Genomic DNA, 24,163 nt, shown 5'->3' on the forward strand with positions numbered 1-24,163 from the left:
AAAGGGTGATTAAAAACCACAAAAAAAAAATTAATCTCTGCCTGCAAACAAGCAAGAAGCAACCTGCTAGTGAGCCAACATTAAATAGTATTACCACACAGGATTCTTGTGCTTCAGGATTTGTCCTAAAACCCACTCTGGATAATCTTACTAGCTTCAGAAACATTAAATACATCTGGTGCTATATTGTCTAATGTATCACCAGCAGCATATCAGCAGTAGGCTGGTATAGCAATTAATAAAACTAGACAAGCTGGAATCAACTGAGATGAAGCATACCATAAACAGAAGATGCAAAGATGTAGGTCATTCTTTAACCTTTTCAAATCCTAAGAATACCATCATATCTCACTTGAAGCTTGCTATAGAAATCCTACTAAGAGCTTCCAACACTTTGTTTCAAATATACTCTGGGGGGAATGGCTAATACACCTAAAAGCTGTGCTGCCATTTAGCAGGACCTTGATAAGCTGGAGAATTGGGCACCGAGAAACCTAATGAAGTTCAACAAGGGGACTGCACCTGGAAAAGAATAACCCCAAGTATCAGTACAGCTTAGGGGCTGAAGAGAGCAGCTCTGCAGGGAAGGACCTTGAAGTCTTGGAGCAGCTGCAAGTTTACCAGTGCCCCTGCAGCTAGGAGGGCCAGTGGTACCCTGGGGTACATCAGGAAGACTCTGCCCAGCAGGTTGATGGAGGTGATTCTCCCCCTCTACTCAGCTCTAATAAGACAACATCTGGAGTGTTGTGTGGAGTTCTGGACTCCTCAGTACAAGAAAGACAAGGAGCTACTGGAGAGGTTCCAGCAGAGGGCCACAAAGATAATTAGGGGTCTGGAACATCTTTCTTACATGGAAAGACTGCAGAAGCTGGGCCTGTTCAGTCTAAAAAGAGAAGACAGAGAAGAGATCTAATCAATACACACAAATATCTCAAAGAAGGTTGTCAAGAGGATGGTGCCAGACTCTTCAGTGGTGCCCAGCAACAAGACAAGGAGTAATGGCAATAAACCAAACAACAGAAAGTTCCACCTCAGCATGAGGAAGAACTTCTTTACACTTAGGGTAGCAGAACACTAAAACAGGCTTCCCAGGCAGGTCATAGAATGTCCCTCTCTAAAGACATTCAAAACCTACCCGGACACATTCGTTTCCTGTGTAACCCTCTTTTTAGGTGACCCTGCCTTGGAACAGGGTTGGACTACATGATCTCCTGTAACGTTGCGGGGGGGGTGGGGGTGGGGAAGAGGGCGGGCGGGGTGGGGGGGAGGTGTGAGTCAGAGACAGGGAGACAGGGATGACACACACTCCAAAGTTCTTGAGACAAACAGCCTCAAGTTTATTCCCGCAGCTCCTTTTATAGGAGCTCCAGTTACACATGTGATTCATCGAGGTCTTAACACCATCCAGCTCTCTGGCCAATGACACATTTGCATTTAGACGTGAATGACATTGGCTGATGGTCCCCGTGTAGACTGAATCTAACCTATCCTTGCCCACCCAGAGACTCCAGTGCTACAATCTCCAGAGGTTCCTTCCAATCCTACCAATTCTGTGATACTCCAGGGTAAATAATTTCCCTAGCCCATACTGATCTTAATCTCAAGCACCAAATTTATAAGCTGAAGCCTGTTGAGGACTACAGATAGTACAGGTAGCTCAGTGTACAATGGCACTGCAAGCTACAGGTTGTGCCCTGGGTGGGGGGAAATGGCTGAAACCCCCAGCGATGAGCCCTTTGCCCAACAAAAAGGCACAGCCTTGCCATGCCAGCTGGACTGTGTCCAGCTACCCAGAGACTCTGTAGAACCCAATGAACAGTGAGAAGACCCCAGATCAAATATCACCATTAAAACAGGCACATAGTATGAAAGCCAGGCGTTCCTTTGCTCAGGATCTGTAAAGGAGACACCCAACTCCATCTGCACCACGATAAAAATTCTTAAAGGAAGCAGAGTCTAGGACTCTGTTGGGAGAAACCTTGGGTCAAGGCAGTGAGGGAAACTTGTCTAACATGTGAGCATCATGAAACTTGTCTCAGTATGAGTGTGTGGGGAGTCAGGTGGGGCACCCATCAGCTCATTAGAGCTGCTTGTGGTGAAGGGGCTTCAGCCCCAGCAGCAAAAGCCTAGGGTGGCGCAAGTGTGACTACCAGAGCAGCTCATGAGCAAACAGGAATGCTTCCTTAGCAAACTGTGACATTACTGATCTTCTGTCACAATACTTAAGTCTTATTCTATTTTTCTGCAAGTAAATCCTACTGACTAACAAACGTTTCTATCTTGGATAGAAAGCTGCAAATGAGGTAAAATCGTTGATGAAGCCAAACGCCAGATGATGTTACATTCAGCATTATCAAAGGACACATAAAGTTATTGTTTAAATAACCTTTGTATTTTCAACATTCTGAACAGTTTTTGTAGCCCTCAGGTTTGGCCTAAATGAAGCAGCCTTACTTGATCTTTAAGGACTTTCTGAACTCTAGAAATGACTGTGTTCTTATTAATATTATTATTCCTTGTTCCTCTGAAGAATTGTCATGCTCAAATCTTCTTCCTCAAGTATTCTGGTGAGTGGGGTGCAAAGGCCAAAGTACATGCAATTCCTAGATCAAACCGCTTCCTTAATATGCTGTGAAAGAAACTGCAAAATTTAACAGGGATCAGAGTCTGGCCCAAGTCTCATTGCTCTGGAGATGGCAGTAGGTGAATATTATACATGTTACATGCATATAGTATGTTTGATTGCCAAAGGTAGTCATTATTCCCTTTCATGAAAAGAAGAGAATCAGTAGTTCCAAATTTTGTATTAGCCTGTTATCAAGCAAATTTGAAAATTCATTTATCTTGTTAGCAAAGTGCATCATGGCATACATGTATTTGAAGTATGTTAACACTCAAAAGCTTCTATAACTGTACATGAGCAGTTTTGCTATGTTATATACCAGCACAGCAAGACAGAAGAAACACGATGAGACTACAAAACTTGTCTAAGTGAAAAGCCACCATTTCCTCATCTACTTCAAGAAGGTAGATGTCAACTATCAGCTAAAGGTTTTGTTTCAAGTCTTACTTAAAAAGAACTTATTCCCCAGAGTAAAATATATAAATAAATTTGGTTATTTGTCCTAAAGGAATAGAAACACTAAGGAGCTAAAATTTCAAGAGTTTCTCTCTGCAATAAAGTAAGTCCCAGAGCCTAGGAGAGCTGAACTGCACTTTCAGAAAGCTGTAGTACAGAAAACAAATAGGTCTTTTCTGGTTTGCTTTTCATTTTGATGAGACACCTAAGCATCTAAGCATCCTATATGTATCAGGAGCTGTAAAATACAAGTAGTTTAGATTCAAACTAGCTTATGCAGCCTCCAAAAATTAGTCCTAAATATCAGATAGTAAAAAAATACAGATATATCTGAACCACTAACATCTTTGCATGGCAACACCTATTTAGAAGTACTTCAAATGAAGTATATGAATACAGAAAAGACAAAGGAATAACAAAAGTATTGAAGGAATATTATTTCAGCCTTCTTATCATGCTTTATTAATAGCCAATGTTAAAGAAACATTTCAACTAATTTAATAACACAGTCATTATATACCATTAAAGTGAGACCAAAAAACACCTTGGCTAAGTATCTTTAGGTCTAAGTGCTATATATATCATGCTCTGCTGTCACTTCCATAACAATAATTAGGATATCAGTGACATTTGGATGCATGACTGGTAGGTCATCCACAACAATCCATCAGCTGCTTGCTCTCAGCTGATAGCAAACTAGCACTAGCTTTGTTATCTTCTGCATTTGGGCCTTGTATACTTGTAAACAAGTAACTTACAGGAGCTATAGTGAATACAATTTATGTATTTCACCTCAACTCTGTTCAAAAGCCAATGTGAAAACAGTTTGAAAACTGAACACTATTTTTCCATAGAAAAGAATGAACTCACTAAATAAGCGTATTTTAATAGTCTAGGGCTGTTTTAAACAGCAGACTACCAAATCAGAAAGGACTGGATATGCAAATTGTCAGATGAAGTTCTGCGGAAGCAGTTTTACTTCACAATGTGATCATGTTTTACGAGTTACTTGCAATAAGAGAATATAGAACTAGTCAGACGTCTGCCTTTTCCTATTCATTAAAAATTTTTGAGGTTTTCTATAACACTGCTACTGGAGATTCATATATCAAATAAAATACAAGCTGAAGAGGAAAATTGGCATGAAAAAGAAACTTACCTGGTATTACATACATGGAGCATATAAGTTGTAGGTTTATTTTAAACTGATAGCATCTTGGAATCTTGAAATATTAAAGTATTTTTTAAATCGTCTCATTGTAGAGTATAAAGCACAAATGTTGGCATGTATGTTTTATTATAATTATTCGGTCAGACTAATGATGTCATTTACAACTGTAACTAATTCTGAAATTATATTTATTATAAAAATATTCTGAGAATAAACAAAAGATTTCATGTGTGATACTTCCAACTTTAATACTATGGAAGTAAAAATACAAAAACCTGAGCTATTTAAAGACATACTAAAACATAGCTCACAGAGGACACAAAACATACAAAAACATTATGAAACACTAATTTTGCTTAGCTTTCAGTAAATATCCCTTTTAGTAAAAAGGGATAGCAATTATTCATGTACTGCAAAAATGTTTTAGCATACAATACTCCTCAACCAAATATTTTCAGTGTATTAAATGTTGTCCAACAGCTCACAGTAATGCCACTGCCATTGACATCTGCACATAAAACAACTGCTTGGTCAAATGAGACCACAAAAAATACCCTCCAAAAGACTTAATGCATACATATAATCAGGGCATGTCTTTTCAGTGACAATATGCAATATCCGCATCTTATTTAAGCATGGTATACTGCCGCTGAATTGAATTTTATGAAAATCTAATCCAACAGATTTCAAAGATAATTTGCTTTTAATCATACTGCCAACATTTATAAGAAATTTTTGGAGAAATTAGATTTCTTGTTTTAATCATTTAAACTTAATTTTTTGTAAAATATTCCGTTTGATGTAAAGCCAACAACAAAAAAAAAGATGTTTTCATCCCTTTAGGACTTCGCTACTTCCTGAATTTCTAATTAAAGGATGTGTTTCACAAGTAAAACTGTTATGGCAGCTCCCCTAAGACGAAGGATAACTGCAAATCCGATGGCACTTTAGTACCTCTGTTTATACTCTTAATCTTATTTTTCCTTCTGCCTCTCTGGTCATTCCAGTCTAACCAGTCTATTTAGAGATTAATGTTCTTCCGCTGTAACTTGGCAGTTGCTATGGAGAATCCTTTGCTTCTTCTAGGCCACAGTAGTAGTTCTCAAGTGGCAATATGCTACTTCTATGCCCTGTATTAAGAACAGAAAACTCTCCTTACTGAAAAACTTAGTAAGTAATTTATCCTGGGTGATGCTGCTTGCTAACATTTTGGAGCACTAGTTAACAGAAAATCTTTTTCCAAGAAGAGAGGGAATTCATTACAGACATATATACATACATACACATACACACATATATACATATCACAGTAGAGAAAATAAGTATTTATTAAAAAATACCAAAATACAAAACAAAATCATGAGGTACTTTCCCTTCAATTTCTATTATTTCAGGAAGCAAACTGCCAAGCTGTAATCTCTGATAGCATTCATAATGAAATCCATTGCAAATTTCAGGTATAGCTGATTATCTCCTAAAGAAAAAATTATGTTAAAAATTAAAGTGGATTGTTCCACTGCAAGAGTATGCATCACTTTTTGTGGTGAAACAAAGCAACTCAATTCTCCAACAAGGACAAAACATATCCTCTAAAAAAGTTCACAGACACAGAAGCATCCTGCTTTATGCTATCAGACTATGTCCATGCTCACTAAGTCAGAGAAATGTTTTGTTTATTTGTATTTGTTGCCCTTTTTTTTTAAATCAAGTTGCTTCAAAAGAGCCATAGTACTTAATATGAAACAAGGTAAGTGCAGATTATCTTTTTTGTTTGCTTTATTATGCAAGTCAAGGTTACCCATCATCCTGATAATGATTTTAATGATATTTTATGACTAATAATTTAGACTCAGTTTAGTTTCTTGTTCAGGTTATTTTGGTGGGGGGGAGGTGAGGGGGGCTGGGTTGGTTTTAAGTTTGGGGGGATGGGAGAAAGAAAGTGGGGTGGGGGAAATAACTTTGAGTTTGATGCTTATTAATGGCACGGTTAGAAACAATCACAAATGCTCTCTGTATAAACCTTTTGGATCATCCAACCTGGATTCACCTAGCTTTTCAACCAAAAGTGGGACAAAAATGAAGTGAATCTCTCTGAATATATCCTCTGTCCCACTACGTCACTGAGTTCAGTTCAGGAATAAGATTTTTAAGACCTGAAGACTTACGGCGTTTCCTAATCTGGAGGTTAATCACTACAGCTTAAAGATCTGTTTTATTACTATTAAACACTTTGGTGTTTAACCTAAAAACCAGACTATTTATATCTATAAATACACAGAAAATAGTGAGATTGGGAAAAAAAATGTAATGAAGGACATAAACTTAGGTTTTTTAAGCTGAAAAGCAGAGAAAAACAGTTCTCAACTGACCTCTTTGTCTGGTGTTAAAGTGCCTTCCTGATTCTGATCCGTAAATGAAGTTGTCCTGATTCTGTTGCCAGTTGATGGAGGGGATCTGGAAGGGACCTATAGAGAGATCATGTATATCAACAAGTAATACTATTAACTCCAGAACTAATTATGTATCTCTATCATAATTTATGATTATTAGTAAATTAGTAATTCAATAATTACTAACTACATCATCTCAGTGAAACCTAGTCTAGATCTTTTTAAAGAAAACAACTGTCTGTGACAAGTTCTACCTTACTAAAAAGTCCCCAGAGCAAAATGTGTAATGAATCAGCCACAAGAACAAACAACAAAATGGGTTATTTTGATTATTTCTGACTATGGTCCTCTTAGACCATATTTGAAAAACAAGCCTCCTAATATTTTAGGAACATATTACAGTTGCTTAAGGTTTAAAAGTTTAGTGATTTGACAGGGATTCAAGCATTTACAAGTGGAACAGAATCTGATCAAGAACTTAGAAAATTAACAACAAAAAAATGACACCAAGAAAATTTATGAACTTTTAATTTGTAGTATTTATAACATTGAATCTAAACAATTAAAAAGGCGCAAGAAATTGCTATATTTTTCTGATGTCTATATGTACATGTTGTTTCTATCAGAACTAAACATCTATTCACAGAAATTTTACAACTTTGTTCAATCTGAGGTTCTAAAAAGTCACACCAACTCAAAGAAACTACCTTGCCAGCCTCATCATTCAAGCTTCAAATGTTAAATTTCAGTATAAATGTAATGAGTAGTAAAGTAACAACAAGCAGATCTATACAAAAGAAAGTAATTAGCAAGATTTCTCATCAGGTATTGTGAAAAGCTGGAAGGATTGTGGACTCAAAATATTTCAGGCATGTGGCAGGAAGAGGAAGGTCAGGCCTTGCTTTGATGAGGTGATGCCCTCCTGCACGAGACCCCATCCCTCCGGACCTGTATCCCAGTCCTGCAGTGGCTGCCAATACCTGGCACACCAAAGGAAATGTGCCATACTCTGCCCCTGGAGCCCAAATCCAGGCCCAGAGTGGTCAGATGACCAGAAGTTCCACCTGCCAGAAGGGCCCAGGGGTACTTCACCCAGGATATATGCACATGCATGTTTTGACCCTACCTCTTCTTGAAATTTCTATCAGCTGAACAGTGCTGGAAGCAGGAGTAGTAGCTGTATTTGTTCTTTCTTATATCAAAATTATTCTAAAATTAGTCATAATTACAGGTCTGAAGAGGTAGGCCAATGTCCCAACTTGAAAATACTACTCAAAAGTCAAACAGCTTACCTAGTACCAAATAGCTATTCGTCATGAAAGCTTTATGTACTGCTGAAAACAATCATACCAAAGTATTCATAGGATCTATAAAAAAACCCAATCTATTAATGCTGACAGCCTACTCTTTTATTCCTACCCTCAATCTAATGCCAGAGTTTTAAAGATTATTTGAAAATCAATTTTCTTCTGTTTGGTAAGGGTCAGAAACATTCAAGGACACTTTGTCACTGCTTAGAAGCAACATGAACACATCTCTTCACCCTGCCCTTAATGGTTCTACAGTTCTCACTGCTGCATTCAGACTTTTTGCCAATTTACAGTCATTTCAGTGGCACTAAGCTTTGCAGCACAAATATTCATTGATCTTATGCAAAAATAGAAAGAGCCGAAACAGCATAGTATAGTTATATTGGAAGGGTTCAACTTCCTGACCAGCTCAGGGCTGACTAAAAGTTAAAGCACAGCTTTAAGGGTACTGTCCAAATGCCTCTTCAGCACTGACAGGCAAGGTGGGGAAGGCACCGACCACCTCTCCAGGAAGCCTATTATATGTTTTGGCCACCCTCTGGGTAAAATAGTGTTTCCTCATGTTAAGTCCAAATCTCCCGTGACAGACACAGTTTGAGTTATTCCAGCATGTTCTGGTGCTGTGTACCAGGGAGAAGAGCTCAGTACCTCCCTCTCTACTTCTCCTCCTCAGGAAGCTGAAGGGGGCAGTGAGGTCATCCCTCAGACTCCTCCTCTCCAAACCAGACAAGCCCAGTGCCCTCAGTGCTCCCCAGAGCACATTCCTGCCAGCCCCTTGCCTTGCTTTGGTGCCCTTCTCAGGACATGTGCAAGGACCTTCACATCCCTTTTTAATAGTGGGGCCCAGAACTGCACGCAGTACTCAAGGTGAGGCTGCACTAGTGCTGAATTCAGCAGCATAACCACCCCTCTTGGCTGGCACTCCAGGATGAGGTTTGCCCCCTTGGCACACACACTGCTGATCCCATTGAGCTTCCTGCCAACCAGCACCCCCAAACCCCCTTCTGCAGGCCTGCTCTCCAGCCACTCCTCTCCCAGTTCAGACTTGTGCCTGGAATTACTCCATCCAGGTGCAGAATCCAGCATTTGGTTGGTCTTGCTCAGCTTCCTGTCATTGGTGACTGCTCAATATCCCAATCAATCCAGCTTCCTCTGCAAGGCAAAGCCTCTTGTCCCATGGGAGAGTCGGCAGCACTTCCCGGTTTCGTATCATCACCTAACTATCTGCACATTCAACTGCAGCCTCCAGATCACTGATCAAGAGTCTGAACAGAGCTGCCTCTAGACCTGAGCCCTGAGGAACACCACTGGTAACTGGTCACCAGCCAGATGTCCTGTTTGCTGCAATAATTTGAGCCCTGCTCTTCATCCAGGGCACTGCATACCTGCTCATCCCACTGTTGGAAAACTTGTCTGGAAGAATACTGGGAAGAACAGTACCAAAAGCCTTTATAGAACCCAGAAAAACTACATCCACCACCTTCCCTTTGTCTACCAGGCAGGTGAACTCACTGCGGAAGATTTTTTATAGAGGATTCTCCCTTTGTGAACCCACGTTGACTGTCTGATGATTGCACTGTTATTTAAATGTCTTTCAACGGCATAAAGTATGATTTTTTTAAATAATTTTTCCAGGTTCTGAGGTTAACTCTGTAGATTTCTGCATATTCCCTCATGCCCTTCCAGTAAACTGGAATAACACTGGCTAGCTCCCAGTCAGCAGGGACCTCCTCAGATTCCCAGGATGGCTGAGAGGGATCCTACCCGTAACATTTGCTAGCTCCTTTAGTACCCTGGGTTGAATCCCATAGGCCCCATGAACTTACAAACATTCATTCAACTGACATAACTTATCTTAAAATTTCCATGTTCACAAATGGAAAGTTAATGTTCCGGCAGTCATGGTCCTCTGACTCAGGACCAGGCAGACCAAGGTCTGTCAGTGCTATTAAAAACTGAGACAAAGAAAGTACTGACTGTCTCCATTTTTTCTTCATGCCTATTTGTTAGGTGACAATCTTGGACAAGTAGCAGTTTAAGACACCCATAATCGCAATAGCGCCTTTTTCCACCCTGTCAGCTATCAGAAAGAGATGTGTTCCACAGACTTTAAGGGACAGCTATTCTCAATTTGACAGATGACATCAGTTAGCTAACAATCCGTATGAAAGAGGAAGGCCTACAAACACCTCCTCAGAAAAGGTTGTATTTCTCAAGTTATACTTGAGAAATTTTACCTCCAGGTTTACACCAGTCTTAAGTTAGTAAATTTAGTCTTGGACACTACAAATCAAAGTAGAAATGTGAAGTTCTAGGTCTCAGAGTAAGGGATATGAGTAGAGTATAGAGAGTATAAAGCATAGTGAGTGAAGCTTCTCTACAACAGGGTGTAGGAAAGAAAAGAGCAAAAATTAATGCAAACATGAGTTTCATAAACTAAGAAATGATAAGAGTTAGGAAAATTTGGTCTGAAAATGTTTTGACAGGAAGGAATGCATTTTAAGGATTTGAATTACTGATCTGAATAAAAGCAAAGGAAAAAAGCATATCCCACACTTTTTGCAAGACTACAGTATATTTTATATGCTCAAAACCTCACTTCTTCCTTCACAGACTCTGTTTTCAAATGAGATACAAGAAGTGAGAAGACAAACTTATTTTACTTCTAAGAACAAATTTAACTATTTCCCCCTAGTGTTACTTGAGAGCAATTGAGGAGTAAGAAACATTGCAAGACAACTATTTTACAAGAAATAAAATTGTTGTAATGTCTTGCTGCAATTTCTTGCTTCTGCCTTTCCATTTACGTCAACTCTTGAGTTAAATAATCTGCTCTCTCCACAGTACAGCAGACCAGGTCTATAGACTAGGTATAATTTAGTATAAGCTCTCGTATCAGGTTTCAGAGTATTTGTCAAAGTTAATTTTTCAAGAGCCAGATAAAGACTAAAGTATACTATTCTGTTGGGTGCATATATGCACATAAGCCCATATTTATTCAGTAGAATGATTTTCAGAAAGTATCAACTCGAACACATGCACGAAGCATCCCGAACTAAGTGGATTACAATATCCTGAACTAAGTGGATTACAATGCTTGTGAAAAGTATCATAATTTAGCTGCTGCACATTGAAAACAGTAAACTCTGCAGATCAATCTCTTTTACACTGCACTGAAAGTTCAAAGCTCACCACATATGGCAATTAAAACAGCACTCTAAACTTAAGTAACACAAACATACTTCACTAACTAGAGAAGGCACAGAATGAATACTGTGGAATGCCTTAAAGTAAGACTAAACAAGCTACACAAAATTTCACAACAGATCCATTTCCAAAAATCTTACCTCTATTTCACAAATGAGTGATTCAAAGAATAGAACATAACTGTCAGCAGTTTTGAAACCATGGTCTAATACCGTGACTATGCAGTGCCAAATCTCCCAGTGGCTCAAATTACACTCAGATCAAGCCCAAGCAACTAATCATCTATTTGTCAAATTAACTAAATTACCTGTCTGTAGCTTAACATTCACAGGATTCAGAGTTTATATTAGTTTTTATACTATTAAGATTCCAAGATACACAGGATAGTTAACCTAGCAATGAGACACAGGCAGACATTATCAGCAGACTTTGCCAATAGGAAGTTAACTTGCTGAAGTCTTTCTACCCAAAATTTGCAAAGAGAGAGTTTATTCTGCTTTGACACATGCATGGAATGATCACAACTTTTTTTTTGGCCACTTTCACTTAGATACTCTGCACACATGTCCTATCTGATGTGTATTATTATCATTTAAAAATAGCCTTTACTAGAATACATTTTTAATAACTTAGTGAAAGAAAGTACACACAAGAGGAAAATGGCCAATTAAATTATGACTAGAACAAATAAATAAGTGCCTTGTTCTCAGATTTATACTATATTCTCAATTAATCTACAGTTTAAAGAAATGCAAGGATAAGGTTGAGGTAAGCAAACCAACCCTCTAAAAGACGTTAACAGAAGGGACGTACAGAACTGAAAGAACAAGCATTAATATGAGAGAAAAGGATAACTAGAGAACTCAATGCTGGATTGCTATTCACTACCCGTGAAAGTATCATTACTTTAAATGCTAAGGAAGAAACCCATTTGTGTTTCATTCTGTTGTATGTTCAGGCAAGAGATGGTTTTTACATTCTTCCACAAGACAGCTTTTGTAGAGTTGACAAAATGAAGCACTGTTTCTAGCAGGAGGAGGATGGGTAAAAACTTAGATGACGAAGTTCTAGCGAAGCCACCCAGCGCTGACAGCGACCCGGGCAGCGATTCCCGCCAGCCGACCGATCCCGGAGCCTTTGGTCGGACCGGCCCCGCCGCCGCAGCAGCGGGAGGGTCGCGTCGCGCAAGCCTGGCCGGCCGACCCGCAAGACACCAAGGCCTCCCCGGGCGAAGAGCGGCCCTGCCCCGCCACGTGAAAGGCCGTCACAAGTGCCCACAACGGTCCGGCGGACACGTCTCCCAGCGGCCCCTCCTCGCCGTACCTGCGGCGGGAGGGAGCTCGCACGTCCACCCGCTCCGCGCGGCAGCACCTGCTCCTCGCTGATCTTCTGCTTCAGTTTCTTGAACATGGTGGCGGGAGGGAGAAGGGGATGAAGGTACGGCTTCCGGGCGACTGGTCAGGCGGCAAGGGGCATCCAGGGAGCGGCGGAACCGATCTCCCCTCGCCCTGGCCCGCGGAGCCGCCGCCGCAGCCGCTCGGCCCTCGGACCCCCTCCGCGGGGCACAGGCGGCCGCGACCGCTGCGCCTGCGCAGCCAACGTAGAGCCGAGCGCTTCGGCCGGCACGGTGTACGGCGAGGCACAAACTTCCCAATGCAATGCGCGGCGCTCTTCCACCCACAGAGCGGGCGGAGATGCAGCCTGAGCGGCCCTGGGCCCCAGGACTGCGGCGGGGGGAAGCGGCGTTGCCTGGCCTCACTTGCTCCTTCTCTCCCGGAGGACGAGGGAGGCGGTGCCGTCCTGGGACTGCAGCAGGCGGAGGAGTGACCGCTTCTGTCCGAAAGGACGAAAAACAGAGCGGTAAAAGCTGCCGCCTCGCTGCGCCTTTCCGCCGCCGTAGCCGTTTTGATTCCGTACCTTAAACCGCGCCACGGACACGCTTGATTTGCCAGAATGCCGATTCTGAGGGTCTGTAAGTGCTCGCGTAAGACTCCTCCTGAGTCGATCAGTGTCGAGGACAAGCTTTCACAAGCCGAAGAACCGGACAGCAAGGTAACTAAAAGGTGCTCGGTTTTAAGGCTTGTGAAAGCTTCCGACCAAAAAGTGCCCAATAGTTGTTTTTTGAAGCTGCCTGGAAACCTATCTGCTAACAAGAAAGTCGCGACGTTTTTCTTTTGAGTAGCCTTCTATTTGTAAACCTGAGATACACTGTTACAACTAAAGTACCATTGAAGGTGGAAAGGCAGTGTTTGCTGCTACTGCTACTATTTGCTATTACTGTCTCCCCGAAACTGTGGGAGAAGTGTTTTTGGCTGCTCAAGGTTAAAACCTCTGCCTTTAGATCCCTTTGTTATGAACAAAAAAGTTACCTTTTTTTTTTAAGAGAAGGAGCTGCAGAGAAGTTTTCAGTTGAGCTAGGAATTGATCGCTAGCCAAGAGTTCTTTGTTAGTGAAATGTTGGAATCACCCCTTGAGTATCCTTAAGTACCGCCGTTTAACTCTCTATTGTGGAGAATTCTTGTTTTTCAGAACCACCCTAGCCTGTTGCCAGGAGGATGACAACCTCCCCTCGGACGGTGGGGAGAGGGAGATATTTGCATCTCAGGAGACATGCAAATTTATCTCAAACCCAAACTGCACTGGGATGGGACCTTCACCAAATCCTGGAAAATACCCCAAAAAAGACGAGCCAAAGCGGAATTGAGAGGTCAGAGTGGGGTCTGGATATGAAGGCCGAGGTCCGGAGCCGGCAGAGATGCTTGAAAACCTCGGTCACTCCTCGCCCCAACTAAAATGATGCCAGTCGGACCCAGGACCCCCTGGACTGAGAACCTAAACTGAGAACCCTGGGTATACCCCCACTGCCCATGTAAGGACAGGGCTCCCGGCTTTGAGCCCTAGGGGATAGAACTGCAAATCCTCTTGTTTTAACTCACTGCAGGGAGCGGCGGCAGAACTCTGCAGACCTGCCAAAACCCCACTTTGAGCTGATCACTTTAATAAAGGCAGTAAAAGGAGGAAAATCTCCTGCCCTGTGTATTTCACCCTTGTTGGATGACGTGTGTGCGTGTGTGATCACTGCGGCGAATGTAGATGCAGAGGGCTGTCAGCAGTAGCCAGCATTCATTCTCCAACCAACTGGACTATTTTGAAATCTAATATGTTGACAGTGACATTGTATGAAGGCTAAAAAATACATGGTGCTGTTTGCAAGAAACGATGTGTTCTTCTGTTAAGTTTCCTACTAGGAAGGCTGTATGCAGTAATCACCAATGCCCACAAATGTTTTCACTGAAATACTCTCCTGAAATCTGTAAGTAATTTGAGGGGGGGAAAAGTGGATAGGAAATTATTTTCCCATTTGTTTTACACTGACTAAAAAAATAATCAAGATAAATCTACAGCAAAAATAAACTGCTGGTTTTCCTAGGTTTTTTTGCTACATTAAACAAACATATTTTTACGTTTGTTTAATGTAGCAAAAAAAAAAACTTTTCTTTTTAATAACAAAAATATTTTTTTACAATCTGTTTAGTTATAGATAAACTGTGACTGGTAGTAATCCTTTTGTTTGTGTGTTCCTGTTAATACTATATGACTACTGTGTGTTCCTGTTAAGACTGTATGCATACTTCAGATGACAGCAGTGACTTCCACACTAGACTGATTTTTCGTGAGAACAGCTGTTGACTTCAAACACCTTCAAAAATGTTAATCTGAATCTACAAGCTGTAATAACCAGGTAAGTATCTTGAAGGTTTGTTAGGGTATCTTTCCTGTACGTTGAAACATAATTACAGAAAAAAGTTCATGCAACTAAAAGGACAAAACCATCTGAATAGCAGTCCATAAGGAAATAAGATAAAATGGTCAATTAAATTTATTGCATCCATAAAAATTAAACATTTTCTGCTTCAGTGGGGTAGCTTCTGTTTCCTCTAAATATGACATGCAGCAGCATGGCGGTAAAATTCAGAGATTATCAAGTGAGAGGAGTATTGCCTGGTGAATGTTATGAATAAAAAAAGGGTTACCTATTTTTTTAAAGGTTATGGAATTACAAGTTGAGCCGGTTCTGGCAGAGGAGCTTCGTTAGCTTCTTATTGTAATCATCTGTTAAGAGTCGATCGTTAACTCTCTGTTGTTGAGAATTCCCCTATTTGTCAGTATCACCCTGCCTGCGGCGAAATGGATGGCCCTTCTCGGACAGTGCAACAGTGCAAGGAGACACCGGAGGGGTCATGCAAATAACCTCGGATCCTGCATGCCGCAGGATGATCCCCCTCCCACCACCAGACTTAGCAAATAAACCCCTAAAAACAACGAGCCAACACAGAATTAAGAGATCAAAGTGATGTCTGGATGTAAGGAACAAAGTGCAGAGCCTGCAGAGACGCTGAGAACCTTTTTTGCCCTTCGCCCTAGCCAGGGAAGACATCAGCTGGAGCCAGGACCCTGGACTTCTAACTGAAAAAGTGAACAAGGTGTATCCCTAGTGCTCTCGTGAGGGCGGAACCCCCAGCTCTGCCCACGAACTACTGGACAAAGCTGCACTTTCCTCCTTCTCTGGGCCACTCCTGGGAGCAGTGATGGTGTGACCGTGGACCCGTGGGTTCTGCCCACCTGAGCTGATCACTTTTAATAAAGGCATTAAAAAGGAGAAAGATCTCCTACCTTATTTATTTCAGTGAATGCTTTGGAAAACCCTTTAACAACCTCCAGTAACCTAATACCTCTCTTACCTATGTTCTCTATTACAAATGCTAGCTTATATTCTCTTTTTCTGTTCAGATTACTCTTCTGATTTAAACCTAAGTCACTAGATGTAGCATGTGAATTTGATGGACAGATGCATAATTGAAAGGTTACTAGCTCCTGTAGCTATCAAATAGAAAAGCACAGCTTTTAAAATTCATTCCTAAAATGTCTACAAGACAAAAGAGAGCTCTGTATTATTTCCTTGGAAAATTTAAAGCTTGGAATGGTATTTTGTGTTTCTCATGTACTGATGTTTTTGTAGGACTAAAGGCTGTGTGGAATAGAACAAATCTGAGACGAGAAACTATGATAAAATAAGTAATTTTTTCTTACACTAAATTCTTAATTACTACAGAAAATGGTAAGGGGATTTATTAGTTCAAACTCTGATAATGGGTTGCAATAACAGTAATCTGGTAATCATATGATAATTGGGTATTTTATAGGTGACTTTTTTTACTACAGCAAGGTCTTTTGTTGTGTAAATTTCAAGGTACTTAATCACCTCCTGTTCTTCACAGGAGATGCCTAACCTGGGTTTTAGAAAGAAATGAAATAATATTTGTATATATCATTTAATCATATATGGATTGGGGGCATTTTAAAAAAATCAATGTGAATTTTTGTGCTCCTGAATTGTTAGCTTTTGTGATACATAGCTATGTGTCTAGTATTGTTCCAACAATACAAAGTGGAATCCCACATTAAGGAGCAGTATCCAAATTCTCAAGATATGTATGATAACTCTGCAAAACTCTATAATAAGCCTTCTAAATGAGATATAAATGTTTTAGCATCTGAGCAAGTTTGAAACATACTAAGCATTTATTCTAAACCCCACAGAAATCCTGGGGAAAATGTCTCAAATTACATTCTTACACACAGAGTGTCAAAATTCTATACGTAACTGAATGATACCTTATTTCTAAAGGGTTGATCTGATCCAGCAGATTTATTTGAAAATTTAGAAGAAGTAGTTAAAAGTGAAGAAATGCCCCTCCTTTTTTATATTCCTTAAGTACACCAATTAACAGATTAAAAAAGAGAAATATAACATCATGGTACTGTCTGCAAAAGATAAATGTATACTTACAAAAGGCACTGGTTATGGTAGATAATTAAGAATAAAGGTCTCTTTAAATTCAGTCTATAGCAGTCTTTAAGGGAAAGGGTATTGAGTAAAAGACTGTTCTTATGCCAGTCTAGATTTTTCTAATTGTCAGCAACACCAGCCCACACATGCCTGCCATCTCATTCCTTGCCTTTTGTTAGCTTCAGTGCTTGTGAGACCATCTCCTTAATCATTTCTGCATGTTCAGTCTACAAAAAGCTAACCTGGCAAAAGAGCAAGGTATTTCTGCTGACTTACTGTGCTGAGTTTCCCCTGAGAATTAGAGCTGCTGCAAGGGAGATATAGACAGTCAGGAGCTGGATAGTTTTATGTTGCAAGTTATTTCAAATCACTTACAAACATTCAGATTGCTCTTTGCCGAGCAATTTGCGTAACTTTAAACTCAAGTAATCCCACTGAGGGCTTCTTCAAGTTCAGATAACAAGCAATTCTATTACTGATTATTATATTATATTATATTATATTATATTATATTATATTATATTATATTATATTATATTATTATATTATATTATATTATATTATATTATATTATATATTATATTATTAATTCTATTGTTGATACTATCTCAAATATCTTAGTTCCTATTGATGGCTAAAGTCTTTAGCCTTCAGCCTACTGATGCATAAAGTCTTTAGCCAATCTAAACTAATTTTTTAAATGCTGTCTAAGATTGTAGCTTTCTGGAAGTCACAAAAAAAGCCATGGGCCTAAATTATTAATATGACTATCAATACACTTTCCCACACATTCAAATGCAAATACTTTAGGACAGACATATGAATATGCTAGCAGCTAATTCTTTCAATACAGTTATCCAACACAAATATTTAAAGATATAGAAAAGTGTAACATAGCATATGTAACATTTCAGGTAACTTTTTAATGTTGGTTCATATTTTTTTGGAAAGGAGGTTTTCCATGTTTGAATTTTTCTTTACTTTATCATCATGCTGTTAAACATTGTTGAACAATCCTGTTATTCTACCTGGATAACATTTGACATTGAGGTAATTACTTTAAAAATAAATTAGCAAGAACTGATAATAGAATAAAAAAAAAAAAAGAATAAAGGAGCACTGATCATGTAACAGGAGTTACTCTCCAGAGCTTATGTACAAACTACTGATCTTTGAACACAGTTTACAGAATGTTGCATTTAGTAATACTTGCAGTTTCTACTCCTACTCATAAAAATCAAAATACTATTGTTGATGTTAAGGTAGTCAGGGAGTATATCATGCACAGTTGCAGAGGTAATAATTTTCAGTTCGGAAATATTTTGATCTTTACTTCAATACAAATCTTACAAAACAATGCACATTAACTGACAGTGAAAATTGTGGCAACCCATTATACCTGCAACCTACAGAATGAGAAGTAGTTGTGCAAAGTGAATTCATTATAGTCCTGTGATTTGAACCCTAAAAGATTTAATCTAAATAAAAGAGATAATCAGAGCATTTTTCTAGCCTGATCTGATTGCTAATTTTACTTTTCTATTTAGATGTTGTGACTTACAACCACCACCAGATGCCACTGTTCTAGGAGATTATGCTTCTGCAGAGTCATTGTCAGCAGTACAAATGCAAAACCATACCAACAATGAGATAGGAGTTAACACCATTCAGGTCAAGGAACGAATAAAACCCAAAGTTTCTTTGTCAGCTGTATAATCCTTCTCTTTATAAAGTATAGGTTGCTCTAAGTAAATTACTGGATATCAAATACAAAATTTCTTTACCATGTGCCTGAGTTCATAGCAAACAGTCCATGCTGTTGATTTATGTATTTATATATTCATCCGCCCAGATACTGGCCTGAACTCAGTGCAAGTAGAACAGAGGAAAGAGTTTCGTTAATTAATTGAATAAAGATGGTGAGTGGCATGAGGGAGAAGTCAGATTTGTGAGCGTGTTCAAAATGCACAAGGCTATGAAAAGAGCAAAAGCACTGTCTGAAAATGCTAAAAGGTACCATAAAGGCTGAAATTGTTCACACTGAGAAGATGAGAAGAATTAAGTCACTTCAGAGAAAAGAGATGATAGGCATCACTGCTCTGCACCTTGGGAGGGAACAGAACCTCTCTGTTTTAATAGGAAAGTTGAGATCATATTTCATGCCATATACGTCTTTCAAAAGTACAATGCGCAAGCTCAGCCACTGAAGAGAAACTACTAAGAACCACTGCAGTAAACTGACTCACTCGAGATATCTTTTCTATATAAAGGGAATATAAGAGATTAGGAGATTTAAAATTGAGTGGCATGATTTGATCTTGCAAGAGTCTGACTTTTGTAAAACAAAAATCTTAATTTTATCACTACCTTGTTAAGTGGTATTTCCTTTCTGCTTTCTCTAGAGTGTCAGAACCTTTTCCTTAAATTCTATTTTACTTTAATTGTACCTTAAAAACTCTGAATACCACAGGAGAGCTATTCCTGCCTAGAAGGGAGAGCATGATTTCATAGACGTCTCTCTATCCTTTCCCATATTTTTAGTTTCCCTGGCTCACCTGTGAGTTGCAGCAGACAGGCCATTGTGGGCCCAGACTCGGTTTTCTCACTGTCACGATCAGTTTCAGGGGCTCATCGACTGCCACCAGTCAGGCCGGTTCATTTCCTCGCACAGAGGTTCCAATTGTCAGTGATGGAGAGAGATGGGGAGACCAACTCAGTGATCAGAATCCGATTTTATTGTGGGATACCAACACTTATATACTATTTTAGGGAGACTAGTAATGTGTACTACAATGATTAGGTTAAAATCACATACACAAACTTATGCATATAAAAATGTCTCTTGCTTGCAGAGTTTAATGGGATTTTCTTTTTCCAGTAAACCTGTCTTATTGAATCTTCCTGCAATCTAGGTCTAATTTTCAAAGTTCCATTTGCTTTTGCCAAGGCATTCTGTTATCAAATTTCTTATGTCAACCAGGTCCAATGTCCATTGTCTGTCTTGTGTCCCAATATCCCAATACTCCATGGATCCCAACTATATTCAGTTGATCCTCTCCAGCTGGTCTTCTGGGTGGTGACCATCGCCCCTGTTATAGGTAATTAATGAGAAAGCCAAATTAATAATAACAGAAGATTTTATATCCATGACCGAAAATACGGTCCCACAGTCAAAGAGACAGCGTTGAGCCCGGGATCAGCTCTGGGTAAACCTTGATCTGACCTCTGTCACGATCTGACTTCTATCGCATTGGATTTCCCTCTGTTCACCAAATGCCTTGTCTGGCGGGGCTGGTTTTATACAGTTTTTTCTGCCTGAGGCAGAGGTGCCCCTATTCTTTTGTCACTCCTCATATGCATGAAGTCTCTTTTCTCTGTGCAGGGCTGGACAATGCTGTTTCTGGGAGGTGGGGAATGTTGATTGAGTTATGAGAACCTGGTATTCAGATGCATGTTCCTGATGACACCAGTTATCTTGATTGAAGATACTTATAAAGTGTTCATTGCTCTTGGGTGTTCCCCAGATAGTCCCAGGAAAGGCCCATCTCTGCACCAGCCACATCCTTTTTCTTGCTAATTAGGCTTTCTTTCCTTGCTGCCATCTGGAGTTTCACAATTTCAATGTGGCAGTCTGCCTCCTGAGTGTCAGTCGTCTTAGGCTTTTGGATTTTTGAATTTTATTTACAACTTTATTTCGTATATATTTCATATAAGAACAAATTATCTCACATCACATATTACACCCCCAAAAAGAACAGAATCCCGTGGATTAATATATGCTCGGCTGGGTGGGAACTCCCAGTACCTCCCCTGGAGGTGTACTTTGACACTGTCTCTTGCAGCGGATTCTGGGTTGGTTGCACCCCTTTGTATCATATGCAATGCTGTGGTGCATGGGCTCAGAAGTAAGTCTGGGGAGCACCTTGGGGGGTCTTTGATGGATTATGATCAAAGTTGATCTCCTCAGTTGCCTGTCACATGAATGGCCTGTGGGGCTGGGGGTTTCACAGCTGGGCTGGTTTGTGTACAGGAAGATGGATGATCAGTGCCTCTGTCCAGAGGTTATGCCATACTGTGAAGCCTCTTCCTCCCTCCTCAGTTGGGGGAAGTCTGTGTAAACCTGGTCTCTGGGGGCTGTGGTGTCCCCACACAAAACTCAGCCCGGGATGGTTTTCTGCTAAATTTGGCTTTCTTGTGGATGCATTCCTTTCCCTTAGCCTTGTTTGTTTCTCCCTATACCTGAGATGATTGAACAATAGCATGCTGTGAAAAATGCGCATTTTATGACTGGCTTTTCACAAATATTAAAATGAATATTATATGTGTTATGTTAGAAAGTTATGCTGTATTAATTTTTTTAAGTAGTGTGTTAAATATAGTTAAAGGTTATAACATAATGTTAAAATAGAAGCTATGCTATGTAAGATACTTCTTTTAAAGAGAGGACTCACACCAAGATAGCAGCCACAGGACACCTAAATCTTTCAGAGAAAAATAATTTATTACTCCCTTATCAGAAGAAACTAACTTCTTCCGACTTCGCTCAGCCCTGAAGATGCTGTTAGGATTCAGAGGAAGAAGCTGACACTGACCAGACAGAATCCTTCATTTGAATGGAATTTATGCATCATGTACGAGATGTATGAATATGCAACAGGCCATTGCTTTTAAGGGCTAATCCTCTGTTAACATGAGTCCTTTTTCAGGCTTATTTTGCCCAGAAAGAGGTACCTGGACTGTTGATAACTCTTTGTTTTTATTGTCTTATATTGTCCTAAATCCTAATTGTCCAAATTTTTATTACTCTAATTATATTACTATATTTATACCCATTTTATTACTATTAAACTTTTAAAATTCTAAAAACAAGTGATTGGCGTTTTTCACAATCCCCTTAATCTTTAAGGAGGGATGGGCTTCTGTGGTTGTCTTTACACAGTTTTTGCTATAACGGATGAAATCCCTTCATAACAGTGTTTAAGGCATAAACCATTCCAGTCTCTCACACAGAACAAATACACTTTTTTCCCTGTGTTTTCACAAAGCCATTACAATTTCGCACAGCAAAAGGACAACAGTTTTATGTATCTAGATCTATCAATTAGTGCTTGCATTCAGGACGTATGAAAGTAACAGATCTCTAAGAGCACCACTTTCAGATTAGAAATTTGTAGGCATTTGAGATAATATCTGGATATTGCTATATTGTTGCTTGAGTATTGGCATACTCAATTCCCTACTCCTTATAATTTTCAATGAAATGTTTTGGAGGGAGATGTTTCTCACCCTACTTAACTCCCTTTTCTAGCTCCCAGGATTAACTACAAATTTTGCCACCCACTGAATAGGGTGGAGTATCCGGTTGAAGAGACCAAAGGCTTCAAGCATGAAATTCCTTTCATGTCTGATCTACTTCAATAAGAGGCCCATAGAGGACTTCTACATAAAGAAGAATAATTTGCCTTTCATTTAAAAATAGAGAATACTGCATTGTCGCCATCATATTTTCTGAAAAATCCTTTGCCCAGGATTTCATTTCCTGGGAAGGTGAGATGTCTCAGAGAAAAATGAAAACAATATTATCTCATTTGCTTCTCCTGTGTTTTGCTGCTTTGGAATGTGGTTGGAGATTGTTTATCCAACATATGAATGGTTTTAACTTAGTGACCAATCACGGTCAGGCTGTGTTGGGACTCTGGAAGAGAGAGTCACAAGATTCATTAGTATCTTGTTAAGCCTTCTGTAAGTATCCTTTCTCTATTCTTTAGCATGGTTTTAGTATAGCATTCTTTAATATAATATAGTAACATATAATAATAAATTAGCCTTCTAAGAACATGGAGTCAGATTCTCAATTCTTTCTTCGTCCTGGGGACCCCGAAAATACCACACTTCATCACCTCTCCTGAACTACAACAAAACCACAGTTATTATTCAGCATTGATTTGAACACATAATCTCTGGCTATCTTGAAGTGCTTTATAAACAAATGTGTGGTAGGTCTGATGGCATGCCCATAAAATAAACACAAGAAATTTTACAGGTGAGTAAAGTAAGTTCTGGAAACCTCAAGATACTGCACGGCAGCTTAGTGATGGCAATGGAATTGAAGTGTGGACTATTTCATACTGTTCTCAGATTTATAATTTAAAATAATTTTAATCCTTTAGCTAGAAGACACTTATGTAATTCTGTAAATCCACAATGCAAATAGATGCTTCCCTTGTTGCTATTTTTATGCTATTTTTCATGCTATTTTATTTCTAGGAGCTCACCTGTATAGAAGGATGTCATGCTGACATGCTGACATGCTTCCTTTTTATTCTCCCCCTTGTCTACAAAGAAATACTGCAAATGGAGAATCTTGAGATGTGAAAATCTTTGACTTGGAAAATATACTTAAAAGGAAGCAATTACCGAACTGCTCAGAATGCTCTACGTATGTGACTCTTTGTTTCAGTATCAAGACAAATTTCATGAGAAAGCTCCCTGGAATGACCATCTTTTCTAAAGAGAAAGGACTTTAATAACTCCCTTTTATTCTGCCGTAGAGAGAAATGTATACCAGCATGTGGAAAAAAAAAACAAAACAAACAACAACAAAACAAACAACGAACTGTTTATTAACCAAAAAAAAAAAAAAAAAAAAAAAAAAAAAGGCAGGGGTGCCTACAAGGCACAGAGAAGGATTTCAATTTCAAAACCTTAACCCCCACCCCCCAGAAGACTGCATGGCGGTGAGGCAAAGATGGTGGCTGTCCCTCTGTCTCAGGGAAGGAGAGGAAAGGGTTCACAAAGCAGCTGGGAACCTGATGGATTTCTGACATGGGTCTCCTCCTTGCAGCTGGTGAAGTTGGTAGAGTTTGATGTCCTTTTTTGTATTGGTTCAGTTTCTCTGAGGTCTCAGGTTTAGGCCAGCTGCCCTCTGGCTAGTTGCCGAATGGACTGAAGGAAAAAAAGAGCCAACCTGAAACAAGAAAAAAACAGCCAAACAAACAAAAAAACCCAACAAAACAAACAAAAGTGTAATATATGATAGAGATAATTCATGCTTTGTAACTGTATAAAAATCATAAAGATCCAACCATGCCTCTGACCCCCATGGCCAGAAGCAGGGCATTCCTCTCTATTCAAAAGATTTCCCGGACTCTCCCA

General features: G+C 39.6%; 1 protein-coding gene across 9 annotated transcripts in view; it reads right to left on the reverse strand.

The window, feature by feature from the left end:
• Positions 1-12,664, reverse strand: part of GOLGA4 (golgin A4) — a 78,091-nt gene extending 65,427 nt beyond the window's left edge. For 8 of the 9 annotated variants that reach the window (XM_059858634.1, XM_059858633.1, XM_059858636.1 and 5 more), the window contains exons 1-2: positions 12,481-12,612; positions 6,620-6,715 (exon numbers count right to left, since the gene is read on the reverse strand). In XM_059858634.1, the coding sequence (XP_059714617.1) occupies positions 6,620-6,715; positions 12,481-12,567 (183 nt within the window). In that variant the 5' untranslated portion in view covers positions 12,568-12,612. Of the gene's footprint in view, positions 1-6,619; positions 6,716-12,480 lie in introns of all 9 variants that reach the window. The other variant, XM_059858632.1, reaches the window with a different exon arrangement.
• Between the last annotated feature and the right edge of the window lie 11,499 nt (positions 12,665-24,163).

The sequence above is a fragment of the Haemorhous mexicanus genome, chromosome 13, assembly GCF_027477595.1.
Source record: "Haemorhous mexicanus isolate bHaeMex1 chromosome 13, bHaeMex1.pri, whole genome shotgun sequence".
Classification (NCBI taxonomy): domain Eukaryota; kingdom Metazoa; phylum Chordata; class Aves; order Passeriformes; family Fringillidae; genus Haemorhous; species Haemorhous mexicanus.